Genomic DNA, 15209 nt, shown 5'->3' on the forward strand with positions numbered 1-15209 from the left:
AAAGCTTGGTCACTCCTGATATACGTGTTGCGAGTGCCACCTCAGAGTTCAACTGCGTACCAAGGAGCGTTCACCTAAATTACAAAAAGACAAACAAAAATGCACATAAGATTAGGAATATAAATAAAGATCAGCTTGTAGTATCTTTCTCTAATGTCCATAAAATAAATAACTCTTTTGTGGTTAACAGTGAGTGATATTTAGGTCAACTATGCATTAGTCCGCCTTTGTATGTAGCAATGGAATTGAGAGTTTTTAGATATTTTTTTTTTATTTTACAATAAAAAGGAACGTATGTGTTGTTAGGATAAGTAAAACATTTTATCAACAAAGGCTTATTGAACGCTTGACAACGGTACAAAACAAATCCTTGTCTACACTTAATGAAATGTTTTTAAGTATCGATACATTTATGAGTCGAGTTTACACAGCTCTTAATTGTACTAATTGTAGTAAGGGATTGATTCTCCACGCTAAATGGACGTATATTGTACGAAGTCTTAGCATGAAGTGCATTTAAACATAGAACATAAAATTTGGACACTTACACAGGTAACCGGTGGACATTTCAAGTCGTATTCCAGAAAGTTCAATCTACATACTGTCAACATCAAAATTGTATTAGTAATTACATTAAGTTTAATTATATATTACACATTTTTATAGTATGAGAATAGTGGAAATGAAAGTTTGAATTTTTAGTAATAAATTTTTGTATTTTCTTAAGTAATTATGCATATCTACTATATTTAATTTACATATACAGTTATATATTCGTTGGAGTCGTTGTCTTAAAAATTTCAGTGCATGTGAACGCTCCGAACTGCGAGGTCGATTGTGATAACGTGTTATATTGTTTCGTTAACAAAACAATGGTGGCTAATGTAGATGTAAATCCGGATCTCAAGAAAGAAAGGTTGAAATGTAATTTTAATATAGAAGAGGTAACGTTTATATTAGATGGCGGCAAAGATAAGACGTTGCAGAGGAGAAAAATTGGTAAGTTTTTCTAAATAGTGACAGTAAATGATTATAACCGGTTTATTATACATATAAACTAACGTGAAATGTTTTTAAGCATCTTGTACAAGCCCGCAAAGCTAAAATGTTCCTCCAGACTGTCTATAGGTCAAATAAATTCACTACATCTTTGCGATTTAATAAATATTGGCCTTAGGTTTTTCTCCAGTTAATTTTTGCGCGTAGTTGAAAACCTTTTTTTATATAGAGATAAAACTCCACAACTTATATCTTTCAGTTTTTGTGCCTAATTTTGTGTTGTATTTTTATTTTTGTGAGTTGTAAGAAAAAATATGATCTTTATTATAATAATTTAATTTAATATTCTTTATTGTACACATTAGGATAAATTTAAATAGTTTCACAATAATATACAAAAAAGTACTAAAAGCGGTCTTATCACACAAGGCAAGACAGAGGTACTAACAATGGGTAGTTAACGTGTAAAAAACATACTTATTTACAAACAAACGTACATAAACATACATAGACATACATACTTAAACATATAATTAATTGATTTATTTATATAAAGATATTATACAAATATTACACAAGAATTAGCGGATAAGAAAGTTGTAGTGACAGTGGGCGACATAGCGAGTAGAACAGATGGCCGCCGGGGCTAGGTTTTGGAGTGGAGACCACAGCCCGGCAACTGCAACTTAGGACTTCAAACCACTAGGTGAAGAGATGACCATAACAGGTTCATCACTTTTGTGCCTGTCTTATTGAAAATCTTTGGGAGAAGCCTATGTCCAACAGTGGGCGGCTTATGATTAAAATAAACGAAACACTTACGATACACCTAAAGTACAATACTAAAAAAGATTTTTGTTACAATAATACGAAGATATATTGTGGTATGTACCGGAATGGCCTTCGTCAGAAAATATATTTGGGGGATGCAATGGGTGTCTACAGACTGAAACGATTCTTTGTACATAAAGAACATTTGTCATTATTTTATAAGTATATAGTATTAAAATCTTAGTACATTTGAACCGGTATCATGATTATATATATATATATCGATTCATATACTAATAATTACAAGAATTGTGTGTACAAGTGTGTATAACATGTGTTGTAAATTACATAACTGAATGCAATCAAAATTTAAAGTATTATGAACACAAGCTAATAGCCCTGGTCATCATAATAACATACAAAAAATAGTATTAGTGTTTACAGCGTGAAAATACCTTCATATTGATTATGATATACGATAAAGGAAATGTATCAGCTTATCATTAAAAGAAAAGTGATAACAATTTTGAGTACTCGTAGGTAATTGGTCAAGGTCAACGGGTTACAATCGTAAGTCGCGGGTTTGATTAAAAGAAAGCGGAATTTATTTTGTGAATTGTGCGCTGTTTAGAAACAACCATAGATAGCTTCGAGAGGAGAAAGAAAAATGAAAAATATTTGACATCCGCTATAAGCATTGTATCCATGTGTAGTATTGCCTTGGACGATGATAGAATTAAAAAGCTACCGACATCTCTACACCGCGTCTTAGGTATGCGCACGACCAGATAAAGTATGTAACGAACTATCTATGTCAGATGAACATGAGAAAAATAACTGTAAACTCATGCAGCAGCAGGTTCAGTACCACATTATATTAAAAGCGTGCATATGCATAAGCATTCTCTACCCGTTAAACTAAGATGGTGCAAAGATAGCAAATAGGTTTGTAAAAGTTAAAGAAGTTAATTGCGTAATAATATACTAAACTAATTAAATACAATTACTTATTGTCTACTTACAAATAAACACTTATTTTATTAGAATATTTGCATAAATTACACATATACATATGCATATTAAATAAAATTTACTATTATTATGAGTTACATTTATTTTTATTGTATATTTTCAAAATTTTGAACATTTCATTCAATCGTTCATTCATTCACGTGAGCAGATAGATATTCACTGTAAGGCAGAAGCCACCCTCAAATATCGTTACGATGAATCGCCTTGCGCTGCCCGCTTCCAGCGACTCTACACGAACTTGAAGTGACATGTGGTCGCCACTTAAGATCCTTGCTGTCTCAACGACCGTCTACTGCCATTTAAGACGAGCAATTTTTAGAACTAAGTCGGTTGGTTGTTACCTTGGTTGTTCTGCGGATCGCCTCATTTCTGATCCGACTCCGCAGCGAAATTCTGAGTAGCCCTCTTCAATGCTCTCTGGATGATTTTGAACTTTCTTATAAGACTCTTAAGCAACTCTGTCGTACATTTGTCTTTGTTTAATCGTATTTAAATTCAGATTTTTATAGTTAAATTGTGAGTTAAATTGTAATGTTTTATCACCAAGCTACCGTTGGATAACCCTATCCAATAAATAATCCTATCCTTTTATGTATATGGCATTCGAAAGTAAAGGATTTAAAGTTTTTTTAAGGAAATTGTTTTCGAATTTCATTAACGTCATTTTTCAGAGGACATTGTTTTGAACAGCGGAGTCTCTATAGATCCAATACCAGAGGAGTGTTTAAGCCTTAAGGAGAGGTACGACAATGCAGTTAGAAAATCTGTTTTATTTGGCAAACTCATTAAGAATGAACTGCTGGAGATCAGCGGGCTAGAAGGTTTTGGGTAAGAATTGTTTCATTTACTTTTGAGTTAAACCGTAGATTTTTTGTAATATAAGCAACAATTTGGTTGAATGTATGGTACCGTTGTTTCAGCCCATAGACCCACTGCTAAGCACATGACTCTCCCAAAGATATTTTTAAAGGGGTAAATCATAATAGCCACGCTTGGTAGGCGGTATGACTATCATAGTACGGTATTATGGTACTCAGAGGACAGTGCTATCTATCACAAATTGTGAAATATTGGAGATTGTATTCCGGGAATCGAAATTGTGACCTCTGATCGGAGGTCTCAGTCCTCTACCGTTAGGCTAACTCTGTTCAAATATAAAGTATAAGAAAGATAAACTGGTAGTATAGTGTACTAATTAGTGGTATTAATAATATTACTAGTGACTAAAGATTCGGTTGCTTGATTCCTCTTACTTATGTTCCGTCGTATTTATTTCAATAATAGCAAAAGTTGATTAATTTTTTAAATTTAATTTAAATTTAATTATTAAGTTAAGAATAAATCAGATATTTTACAAAAATTCACAAATTCACAAATATCAGCCGAATATTTGAAAATTGATGAACGTATATGATCATTAAATTGATGGATTTTGAGTTCACCCACTTCGTGGCCATGTTTCATCGTTTAATATAAGAAATAAGCTATAAATTTACAATACGTGAACGTGTTTATTATTTACGTAAAAAATATTAACCCCCAGTTTCTTCGGTATATTATTAAGTCATTTGTTGTAAAAATTTCCAGAAACAATTTTTTTTGTGCAGTCCTCATTTACTATGTCAATAAATAAATAAAAAAAGGATCAAAGTTACCTATTTCCGTACAAGATAATGCAACCAACAATGTCGTGTATCTAAAATTATTACAAATAAACAATATGTTTTTAAAATAACTTTTTATAATTTATTAATGTTCTAGTGTATTATTTATAGCCAAAACAGTGCAACGGTCAGGTCGGGTCGGTCTTCAGACCGATTTTCGAATACAATCCACTTAATTACATTCCAAATTTGAACTTTCACACACGATGGAATGACGCATTGTAATGTAAATTGGAATTGACTTGCATGCAGGTGTTTTATAGGCTTATGTGCAACAGTGGATGTCCTTCAGCTGGAGTTATGATGATACAAACACAGATTATAAAATACCAGTTAGCTTTATGGATATAGCGATTGTGGTATTGAATATTTATTTAATGGAATCAGGCGTTACCTCGCGGAAGTCCATCCTAAGCAAGATATTGGTCCTTTTCTTGCTTTGAATATTTATATTTAGATTTTTATTATTTATTTAAAAATACTTAATTTTGTTTATCGCCTATCTACTAACTAGAGGGAGCCCTTCCATGCCGCGTTAACTGCTTCTCGTCGTTACTAGAGAACATTTGGGTCTCAACTGCCGTCATTTAGTCGTATATAATTAGATGACTTCTTAGTCATATGTGTTGAAATGATGATGAATTTTGTTGGTTAACTTCAGAAACTCGGCATTGAAGCGCACTTCAGATGCTTTTTTCAAAGAAGTCTCGCCCTTTATGCTACATCTGGGTATGTTTGTGCCGACCATCATTGGACAGTGTACAGCGGAACAACAATCAAAATGGCTACCCCTCGCATTGAACTTGAAAATTATCGGCGCATACGCACAGGTGAGTTACAAATTATATTACGTATATTTGTAGAACAAATTTTTATACAACGTTTTATTACTTACCCCGATACTCTACATTATCTACTCAGTTTCGCTGCATATCAGAGAGATTGGAAAGTAATGTCGCTTTCTTAAGTTAAATTTACACGACTACATTTTTAACAAGTTTTTATTTCTAATCAACAATATATTCACCTTCGTTATCAACAACATTTTGCCATCTAGTATACAAATTTTAAATGCCGGAGCGGTAAAAATGAATCGGTTTTTCTGAATAATATGTCGACAGAAACGACATTACTTTTCGGTCCCCCTAACATATATATAAAACCAATAAAAATATATAAAGCTTATGCGAAGTGGTCTCTATTGGCTGCAATACAGTCCTTTAAATGTTGAGGCCAGTTATCTGTTATTGATACTCATCCACGCACTCTTTCTATGGTAAAATTCTTCACAGCCATTCGTATGGATTTTTAGAGGCTCCAAATTATCATGGCGTTTAGAGCAAGCTTTACTCTTTAAAACTGACCATAAATCATCAATAGTAATTATAAATAATAGTTGTACGTTGACAAAAGATACAGTATATCTGCTTTTACATTATAATAAACAAATTGCTATTCTAGTCGAACACAATATACGTAAGTTGTACATTGTTTAACGAATGCGACAAATTATATAGCCAACACTAATACTTACAGTTCTAATTTAAACTGAATATTAATATAAAGCCCAATCAAAATACATTCAATAGGGTACATCAAAACATTCAGGGACGTCTAGGAAATAGAATAGAAACTATTTGTTAGTAAACTTAATGTAAATTCAATTTGTATTACGCACATGATGACAAAATCACTATATATTATTTATGTAGATAATTATAAGTATCTAATCCGTTCGTTAGACAGAATGCCATTTGTTTCGGATTTCTAATAATAACCAGAAAGGAAACATGTAATTCACGCAAGGACAGTGGCTTTCCCTGTTGAACGTAATATTGAATTTTTCTGTGTTGTTTCAACAGTATATTGTAGTATGCGCGTACCGACCACCGTTAGGTAATTTTGAATTATTTAAACCACTTTAATCCTATTACACCTATAACCAATCACACTGTATACAAAAAACGTATCTGTCATACTTGTTAGAAAAGGACCAATATTTAGCCACTTCCGCACATGCAGTGGTAGTCGTGCAACAAAGTGCACCGCCCGCCAGCCCGCTGACAAATGCGCATGCGGCAAACAATGCGAACTACACAACTGCAACCGCCAAATAACTCAACACGTGTTTCACCACTCCACGGGGCATCTTCAGAAGTTATGTTACACCACCGCAGTGTCAAACATAGAGTATCTGCCATACTTGTTGACTTGTTGCAATACTAAAATATGAAAGGAAAAAATTTAACCAATAATCGGTATAGCAAGCTTTTATAATATTTTGCAGACGGAACTGGGCCACGGTACCTTTATCCGGGGCCTGGAAACAACTGCCACGTATGATCCCGATAAAGAAGAGTTTGTGTTGAACAGTCCAACGCTGACGTCCAGCAAATGGTGGGCCGGGGGTCGTAAGTACAATGTGAATTTTATTTAAAATTGTGAAACTAAATGTGTCTCGTTATTTTAATTATATCTCTATTGTTCTATTGTTTCTGAAGATGTTAATGCTTGCCCTAAGGCTTTTACAGCTTCATCGGTACTGAGTTCACAGAGCGGAAGAGTCTGTGAACTAGATTTATGATATCTATGCTTCCTTGCTTATTTCTTTAAAACTATTTAGTTTATTTTTCAATATTACTGTAATTTTATCGACCTCGTCTTAAATACGCAGAATATGAATTAATAATTAATCAGATTTCCATTGATAATTTTGAGTGAATCACTTGGAATTACTAATAGAAATAATATTAACATACTAATTTTTTATTTGATTTTGTATGCCATAGGTTTTACAAAAAATGTTTTGCTCTTTATCGCTTGTTGTTTGGCGCATATTTAATCTCACTTTTAAAATCTATGTACGTGTATACATATACCCATTTATATAAGAGATTTTCAGCTACTTATGAACTCATCACAATATCTCTTGAACCGTAAGGCTAACTGACTTGAAACTTGGTCTAAATATCTGTTATGCTAAGTTGAGGTCAATTAAAAATCTATTTTTAGTAAATTCGAATGCAAATAGGTGTTGAGGTAGGGTTCAATATGCTCGTGAATCGGGCGCGGGAAAGGTAGTTAAGTATAAAGGCACATGTTTCAACGGTTTACTTGATACAATGCTTTGTTATTACATAAAAATAAGTTTGTCGGATTTTTTTTACTAGACTGAAACTGACTAATTTTCTTGTCTGCAAAAATTAAAAAGAGAATTTGCGTAGTTTAACTCCAAAAGATATTCGAATTATTTCAATGCCTTATTAAATAATGTATTTGATTTGTTATCACCTAATACTTAGTTTATACTATTGTAATCATTAAATAACACATTTATATGCTGAGATCTTATAGTTAAATTATTATGTATTTATTTACTCTTGTTTTTCATTAAATATCAAGCGTCGCTCGTGGTGTTTTAAACTTATGTGTGTAAATATTCATATATGTATATCCATGTGTGTGTGAGTGTGTCTGTATGTATAAAGATATATTATTGACCCTCGTATTTAAACGGATATACCGCAGTATTTACTATACTGTTTAAAATTCGTGGACCATGTATTTTATTTGTTTTATTTGTTACAAACATTGTATTCGAACACTTTGTTTTCAGTGGGCAATACTGCAAATCATTGTATAGTTATAGCGCAATTGTATACGAAAGGTCAATGTCATGGAACACATCCCTTTATCGTCCAAATACGAGACTTGGAGACCCACGAACCCTTGCCTGGTGTGAAAGTTGGAGACATTGGATTGCGGATGGGATTCAACACCGCAGATAATGGGTTTCTCCGCTTCAACAATTACAGAATTCCGAGAGAGAATATGATGATGAAGAATGCTAAAGTGTTAAAGGTATTTGTTTTCATTAAAACTTATATTAAGAAATCGAATTATAAACTTATATACTGTTCAACAGGTAACTTGAATGTAGAGTTGAATTGACTTCAAATTTATTTTTATGTATAAAGTTAGTAAATTCGACCCAGTAGTAAAATCAACTAACTTATTTTTTTCTTTCATTATATGCAATCTAGGTAGGCATGTTACGAAAGATAATCAATAGTATAAAAGCGTGACTATGTTCTTACTTAAAGAGAGTCGCAGCTATAGTGTGCATGCAAATGTTACTTTTTAAGGTGTGACAGCGGTAGGTCGGCGATGTTAGACATATATCAAGTTGTCTCTACTCAAATATCATGTGTGCGTCTTGTTAACCGTGCTTTTCTTTGTCTTATTGCTAGCATATGTCAGGTACTAACAAGCGCACATACTATAATGAAATTATAATTTAAAAAACCTTACGAGAATGTTAATAGATTACAGTACAAATTTTTTATATTTAAAATTATGTATGTATACTGTATCAAAAGACGCATAGAGGCATTTTCCAAACGGTTCTATTGTAAATCTTTGGGAGACGTGTCTATGTCAAGCATTGGATTTGTTACGGCTGAAATCATATTTCCATCGATTTTATTAGGTGAGAAAAATTTGTTAGAGTAAGATAAGATCTTTTTGTTACCATGTGGGTATTCAGGAAAATGTCCAATGTAAGCAATGGCTGCATTAACAAATTCTTATTGAACTAAATTTAGTTGCAGAAGTTGGTTCTCCTCACCACTCTCAAAGCGAAATTTAAATAGATTCCCCTCGTCATCACAACGCTACGATATACGATACAACGAACACGCATTACGCTAATACCGGCTGCTGCGTCCGCCTAGCCCACTTAACTCTTACATTAGACTACACTACACTCACAACACTATACACCTACACGGGTATAGTCCCTCTTCGTGCATTCGTCTTCGTAGTAACTGGGGTACGATCACCCATCGTAAATTTTTAGCTCGAAGACCTCCCGTTTCTGCGAGCTCAATTCTGATGAAGCTGCAAGTAGCCAAAGCTATATAAGTAGTAGAAGAAGAAAAGAGTAGTAAAGTAGAACTGGTTTCAGAACCTACCTCAACTGTTAATGTTTTGTCTTTAGAGTAATGTCTTAGCTGTTGTTACATATTTAGATCGCTGACAAGAAAGAATTGTACGAAGTTAAAATACTTTACCGAAATTCTTCTAGGACGGGACATATGTGAAAGTGGCTCGCCATGCAAAGCTGACTTATGGTACCATGGTGTTTGTGAGGGTGACGATGGTGGCGGAAGTGGCAAATAATTTGGCGAAAGCTGTCACCATTGCCGTACGCTTTTCCGCTGTTCGAAGACAGTCGCAGCCTAAACCTGAGTATGTGGTTTTAAATTACAAATATAAATTTGAAATATATTTATTTATTCAAATAGGTATAGAATTTACATGCATTTTTGAATTGTCAATTATTTTAACATTATGGTTGTAAGAATGCTAATCTGCTGAGATTTTTTTCTGCTAGAAACTCAATAGCTCTCTTTAAATTAAATTTAATAAAATTTGATGTCTCTAGATATGCCAAAAATCTCAGCATTAAGGACAGATAAAAACTCTTGAATAAATAAAGTTGATTCAAGAATATGCTTTTAATTTTACATTTAGACCTAGGAAACTAAGGTCTAACATATTTGTGGAATTTTATTATATATATGTGTACAGGATCCATGAAGGATTCGTTAATAATTGGAAGACGATATTCAGGCGTTACGTTTTTATTTCATTTCTTGTACTTATCCTGTATCTGTTATTATTTTTATATAAATTTTTGTTGTGGAACTTAAAAGCTTTAATTAATTTTCAGTGAACCTGAACCCCAGATCATCGACTATCTTACGCAACAACATAAGTTGTTCATATGCATTAGTACTGCCCATGCACTGCATATAACGGGGCTATGGCTTTGGAGAACCTTCGAAACAGTTCTGTCTAATATGAAAAGCGGTAACACGGATTCCTTACCCGAAGTTAGTTTGCAAATTCTCTTGTTGATTTGAGAAAATATAAGTGTATACAGGTTACAGAAGGAAAAGCTTTGTAGGGGTGAAAGTATAGTTTATCATCCAATGTATAACAAGTAACGTAATTATAGTAAGAAAAAGTGTTTTCAAAATTCGGATTACTACATGCTTAAATTGATTATTGTGTACTATCTATCCTTGCAAACGTTGTATAGCCAAAAGTTATTAATTCCTTACATCTTAATTGAAATAATATATTAAGGTATCATTTATCATAGTTAATTTAACACAAGTCTGGAATAGAAAAAAAATAACAATGAAATTATAACAAAGATAAAAGTAAATCGTAAAGTTGTGTTATAATTACACACAAAGCGCAACTACAAGAAGACGCCATTTTGGAATGCAAAGAGACGCATACTAAATACTTAGCTTTGATTGGTCAAACCACACAGTGATGCTTTTGCAGCTTACGAGCGTAATAGAGGCGGCTTTCTTCTCGCTGTAAGATGTAGGAGAACCTGTGCATGAGTTTTTCATTAAACTTATTAAAGATTTCATAGAGAATTGCCACAGTAGAAAACACACACAAATATTCGATATACATGCTTTTGCACTTGGATCCCTCATATGTAGGTTAACATATACTCGTTTACACTTGACAAAAAATTTTTGCAGGTCTTTGTGATTCTGTTGTCTTCCTGTCTTAAATGCTACTTAAAATTTCTGACTTAAATGATGATGACGATAATGCATGAAGGTGCTCTGACCTCGCTTGTTGACAGTAGCGTTGCTATAATTTATTCTATTATTTATTCACCCAGTTCTAACACTTTTAAATTTATTAGTAATATTACTAGCAAAATTTCTCCTAGCAATGACCATTTACCATTACCAAGGTATTTTTTTAAATAATTGAACTCAAAACACTGCCTATAAACAATTTCTGTAACAAAAAGTAATTCATATTTTTTTGCTGTGGATCTAGCTCCATGCATTATCCAGCTGTCTTAAAGCTGTAAGCACGTCGGATGCAGCTGCGTACATCGAGCAGTGTCGGTACGCGTGCGGGGGTCACGGGTACATGCTCTCCTCCAATCTCCCACTCTTGTACTCCTACGTCTCTGCTACCAGGATTTACGAGGGTGACTACACGGTGCTTTTGTTGCAGACGGCCAGGTACTTCTGTTTTATTGGCAGATAAACATCAACGTCTTTAATGAATTGCTGTACCTACTGTTTATTAGTGAATGTGATCACAAAATAGAAATAAGTTAAATTCGTGCATAAAGACAATCTAGATCGCATGAAGTCGCTGAGATCGGGCAGCGCAAGACCGATCATTGTATCTATTTTTGTTTAAAATCTTTCTGGAAACTTGTTTGTGAGTAATGACAATTTTATTTTAATAATATTCAAAGTGTGAAAAATACAAGATTATATTCCGGGAATTTAACCAGCGACCTACGATCGCAAATATGATTTTATTTTGTTTTGTTTCTATCAATTTGAGTTCTTTTGGCATTCGTCTCATGTCGTACGACATAACCATTACAAATAATATGATAATAACATTAATAAATTAATGTATAATTGATTAGTACTATGCATCTAACAGGTTTTTGGTGAAAGCTTGGGAACAAGCGGAGAATGGGAATCCCCTTACACCAACCGTATCTTACTTGGCTGCCGCTGTCGCTAAACAAAGAATGACGTGGAACGATTCCGCCGAAGGAATGATATGCTCCTTTGAAGCTATCGCTGCAGGGTAATGTTTTGAAACAAGGTTCTACTCAATGTTATTAAAGAAATATGTTAAAATGATTGTTAAAATATCATTTGAATACTCTTCGCTTTTTCCTTATGAATTCATTTGCATGGATTTATCGAAGTCGGGGCCTTGGGATAGTATAACAAGCTGGTCTTTATTTATAATATATATATACCTCGCTATTATATTTTCCCTATTTTTGTACTCATATATGAAGTTTAAAGTCTTTTACTAGTAACGTGCGAAGGTTTAAAGTTTCGCATTTTTCCACATTGGCCCATCATGGATAACAGTTCTGATGTTTGTTCTAACGATATGCCGGTTTCCACACGATGTGACCAGTTAATTATTACAATTTGCAAGAAATAAAACCAACGACCAGAGATCGTAAATCACAGCCTTCTGTCACCTTAAACTGTTGAAGTTGTTATACAGAATGATTGATTAAATATACCAAAACTTTAAAGGGGTGAAAACGTCGTTCATTTGTCAGCAGTAAGCTTTAGAGTTTTTACATGTATTTTTAATCACTATGAAATATGTAATTTTATTTATTTTTATTGGATAACGGCTTATTACTATTGGCAGTACAAAATATGCAGAGACAGATAAAGTAGAAAACAATTCATTTTAATAATAATTTTGAAAATAATTTTACTGACAATATTTATTATCATTATGTTGCTATTTATAAAACCATTTGATTGAAAGATTAAATGTGTGCCATATTTTTGGCAGCAAATGAACTACATATTCGTCTCTTTAAAACTTTTACATCAATAACCAATTATTTACATATTAAACCGTGTCCGTTTTATGGAACAGTTTGTTTTTAATTGTGGTATTTTATATTAATAATGTTATTTTAAAGATTTTTTTTTTAAATAGAATACATTTTTTCAATAGTAAAATATCAGCATGCAATGAAAATATTCGACGCCACATGAAGTCCGGGATGTGTTTCGAGGATGCTTGGCAGTTGACAACTGTGCGGTTAGTCGCGGCAGCTGTGGTACTTATTCTTAATTATTTTATTTTAAATATACACACTAACAGCTAAACATAACCTACGTTTACATCGCATGAGTAATTCTTCGCAAAAATAAAATCGGTTTAGTATCAACTACTATTTTATTATAATTAATTTTATAACTATGTATTGATGGAAGAAAGTCTATAAATATTATAAATGTTTTGCGGACCACATAAGCATGTTTAAAGCAAGCCGCGTGTTGTTCATCCTTGCTTTATACTATTACCAGAAATTAGTTTTATACTTTAACCTACTTGTATAAACCGTACGAGTAGATTAGGAATCTTTGTTATATATTTAAGATATTTAATTAACATTTTGATGTTGAATTTATTGTCATATGAATTTTCCTTTTTAGTCTCACTGTAGGGCGATGATATGTCGGACGTACTGGAGTGAAATAAAGCGTCTCACAGCAACAAGTAGTAACAGCGTCAAGATTGTGATGGAACAGCTCGCGTCCCTGTACCTCATATACTGGGCATTGGAAATGTCAGGCGATCTTTTGAGGGTATGTTTTACCGGCTATAATGGAAATTCAAAAATAGCTTAACTGTTAACTGTGGCACTGTATATTGCGAGTTCGATTCCACGTATATACCAATACCTTGCTTTGCGTTATTTCGTTTTGCGTTTTTTCAAAGTTGCGTCGCTGATTAATTAGTAGTAATTTTTACCGTGTGTCGTTAGATTTTTGAGGTTATGTTGTTTTGGGTTCGAGTTTTTACGTGGTTAGCTAAAGAAAATCTTAATTCACTTCGCGGCGTGTTTTTTTGGAATGTAACCACGACGCAAAGAGAGGTATTAGTGTACTTTGATATATATATATATATATATATATATATATATATATATATATATATATATATATATATTATAGTCACTAGTAGTAGTAATCCTCAAGACTGTATCACATCTCTGATCTATAGTAAACATAATATGACAATCCGTTTATCTTCAATTCGATTTGAAAATCGAACAAATCCTGCTGGAGACCAATTATGTTGAAAGGAATTATATTTATATTGGCAGTTAAATTTGAATAATTGTTTTGTTTCAGTATACCAATATTAATGAGACCGACCTTAATAGGTTGCAGCAAAGATATGAGGAATTATTGGCTTTGCTGAGAAATAATGCTGTAGGGCTTGTAGATGCTTTCGACTTTAGAGACGAGGTTAGTAAACTATGTTTACTATGTCATACATATTTTAAACAGAATTTAAACATTTACTACAAAAGGTAAATAATTTAGAAAATTTAAATTTTGTATCAAGATATAAATACTAAGTTATTCGATAATTTCTCTATTCTGAACAATTTTTAATGTCAATGTTATAAAAGTGTTAAAGTTAATAATTTGTTGCCATTGAATTATCCTGAAAATGTAACTAAAGTGATTATAATAATGTATCCATTTTACAAAGGAAATATAAAATATTGTTATAAAATATTTTTTTTAACTTATTTTTCTAGATTTTACACTCAACGTTGGGCGCTTACGACGGTCAAATATATGAACGTTTAATGGCAGAGGCCGAAAAGAGTCCTCTAAACGACATGCCGGTACAGTCAAGTTTTCAAAAATATATAAAACCGTTGATGCGGGGAAAATTGTGAAAATTTAGAGAAACATGGTCGTTGTCACACTTACTTAACGTGATTTAAAACTTAAATGTACAATGTGAGTTTAGTAATCGTTTATTCAGATATTTAAGTCATAGTTATCCAAAAAAAAACGCGATTACGAAGTTAAGACAAAATGTTTGATCGAGATTATTACGTCCGGCATTTGAATAACACTAAAATAAATATAAATCATCTAAAATATTAATGAAGTGTGTAATATACACATCAATTTATGGAATAATAAATGTCATTATTATTAAAAAATTTATAACGAATTATAAAAATATAAATTTGATAACGAATAAAAAATTGTTTTGTGTATCTTATAAAACGTATATTTAGAAACATTAAAATTTAAGATGAAAATTAACCAAATAAATTATATTTTTTCTTCATCAAATTACTATGTAATAATGTAT

The 15209-nt window shown here is 32.5% G+C and overlaps 1 protein-coding gene across 1 annotated transcript; it reads left to right on the top strand.

Moving 5' to 3' along the window:
• The first annotated feature begins 814 nt into the window (after positions 1–814).
• Positions 815–15124, top strand: LOC137926491 (acyl-coenzyme A oxidase 1-like). The gene is made up of 13 exons (XM_068770100.1): positions 815–999; positions 3474–3630; positions 5128–5296; positions 6754–6877; positions 8083–8327; positions 9553–9716; positions 10201–10363; positions 11346–11536; positions 11976–12125; positions 13035–13140; positions 13520–13672; positions 14222–14338; positions 14638–15124. The coding sequence occupies exons 1-13, from the start codon at positions 873–875 to the stop codon at positions 14779–14781; spliced, it is 2010 nt and encodes a 669-aa protein (XP_068626201.1). The 5' UTR covers positions 815–872; the 3' UTR covers positions 14782–15124.
• Positions 15125–15209: the final 85 nt, after the last annotated feature.

This window comes from Battus philenor, unplaced genomic scaffold (genome assembly GCF_028537555.1).
Source record: "Battus philenor isolate CCGP_79_NKW_IND1 unplaced genomic scaffold, ilBatPhil1.0.hap1 SCAF_3, whole genome shotgun sequence".
NCBI classification, from domain to species: Eukaryota; Metazoa; Arthropoda; class Insecta; order Lepidoptera; family Papilionidae; genus Battus; species Battus philenor.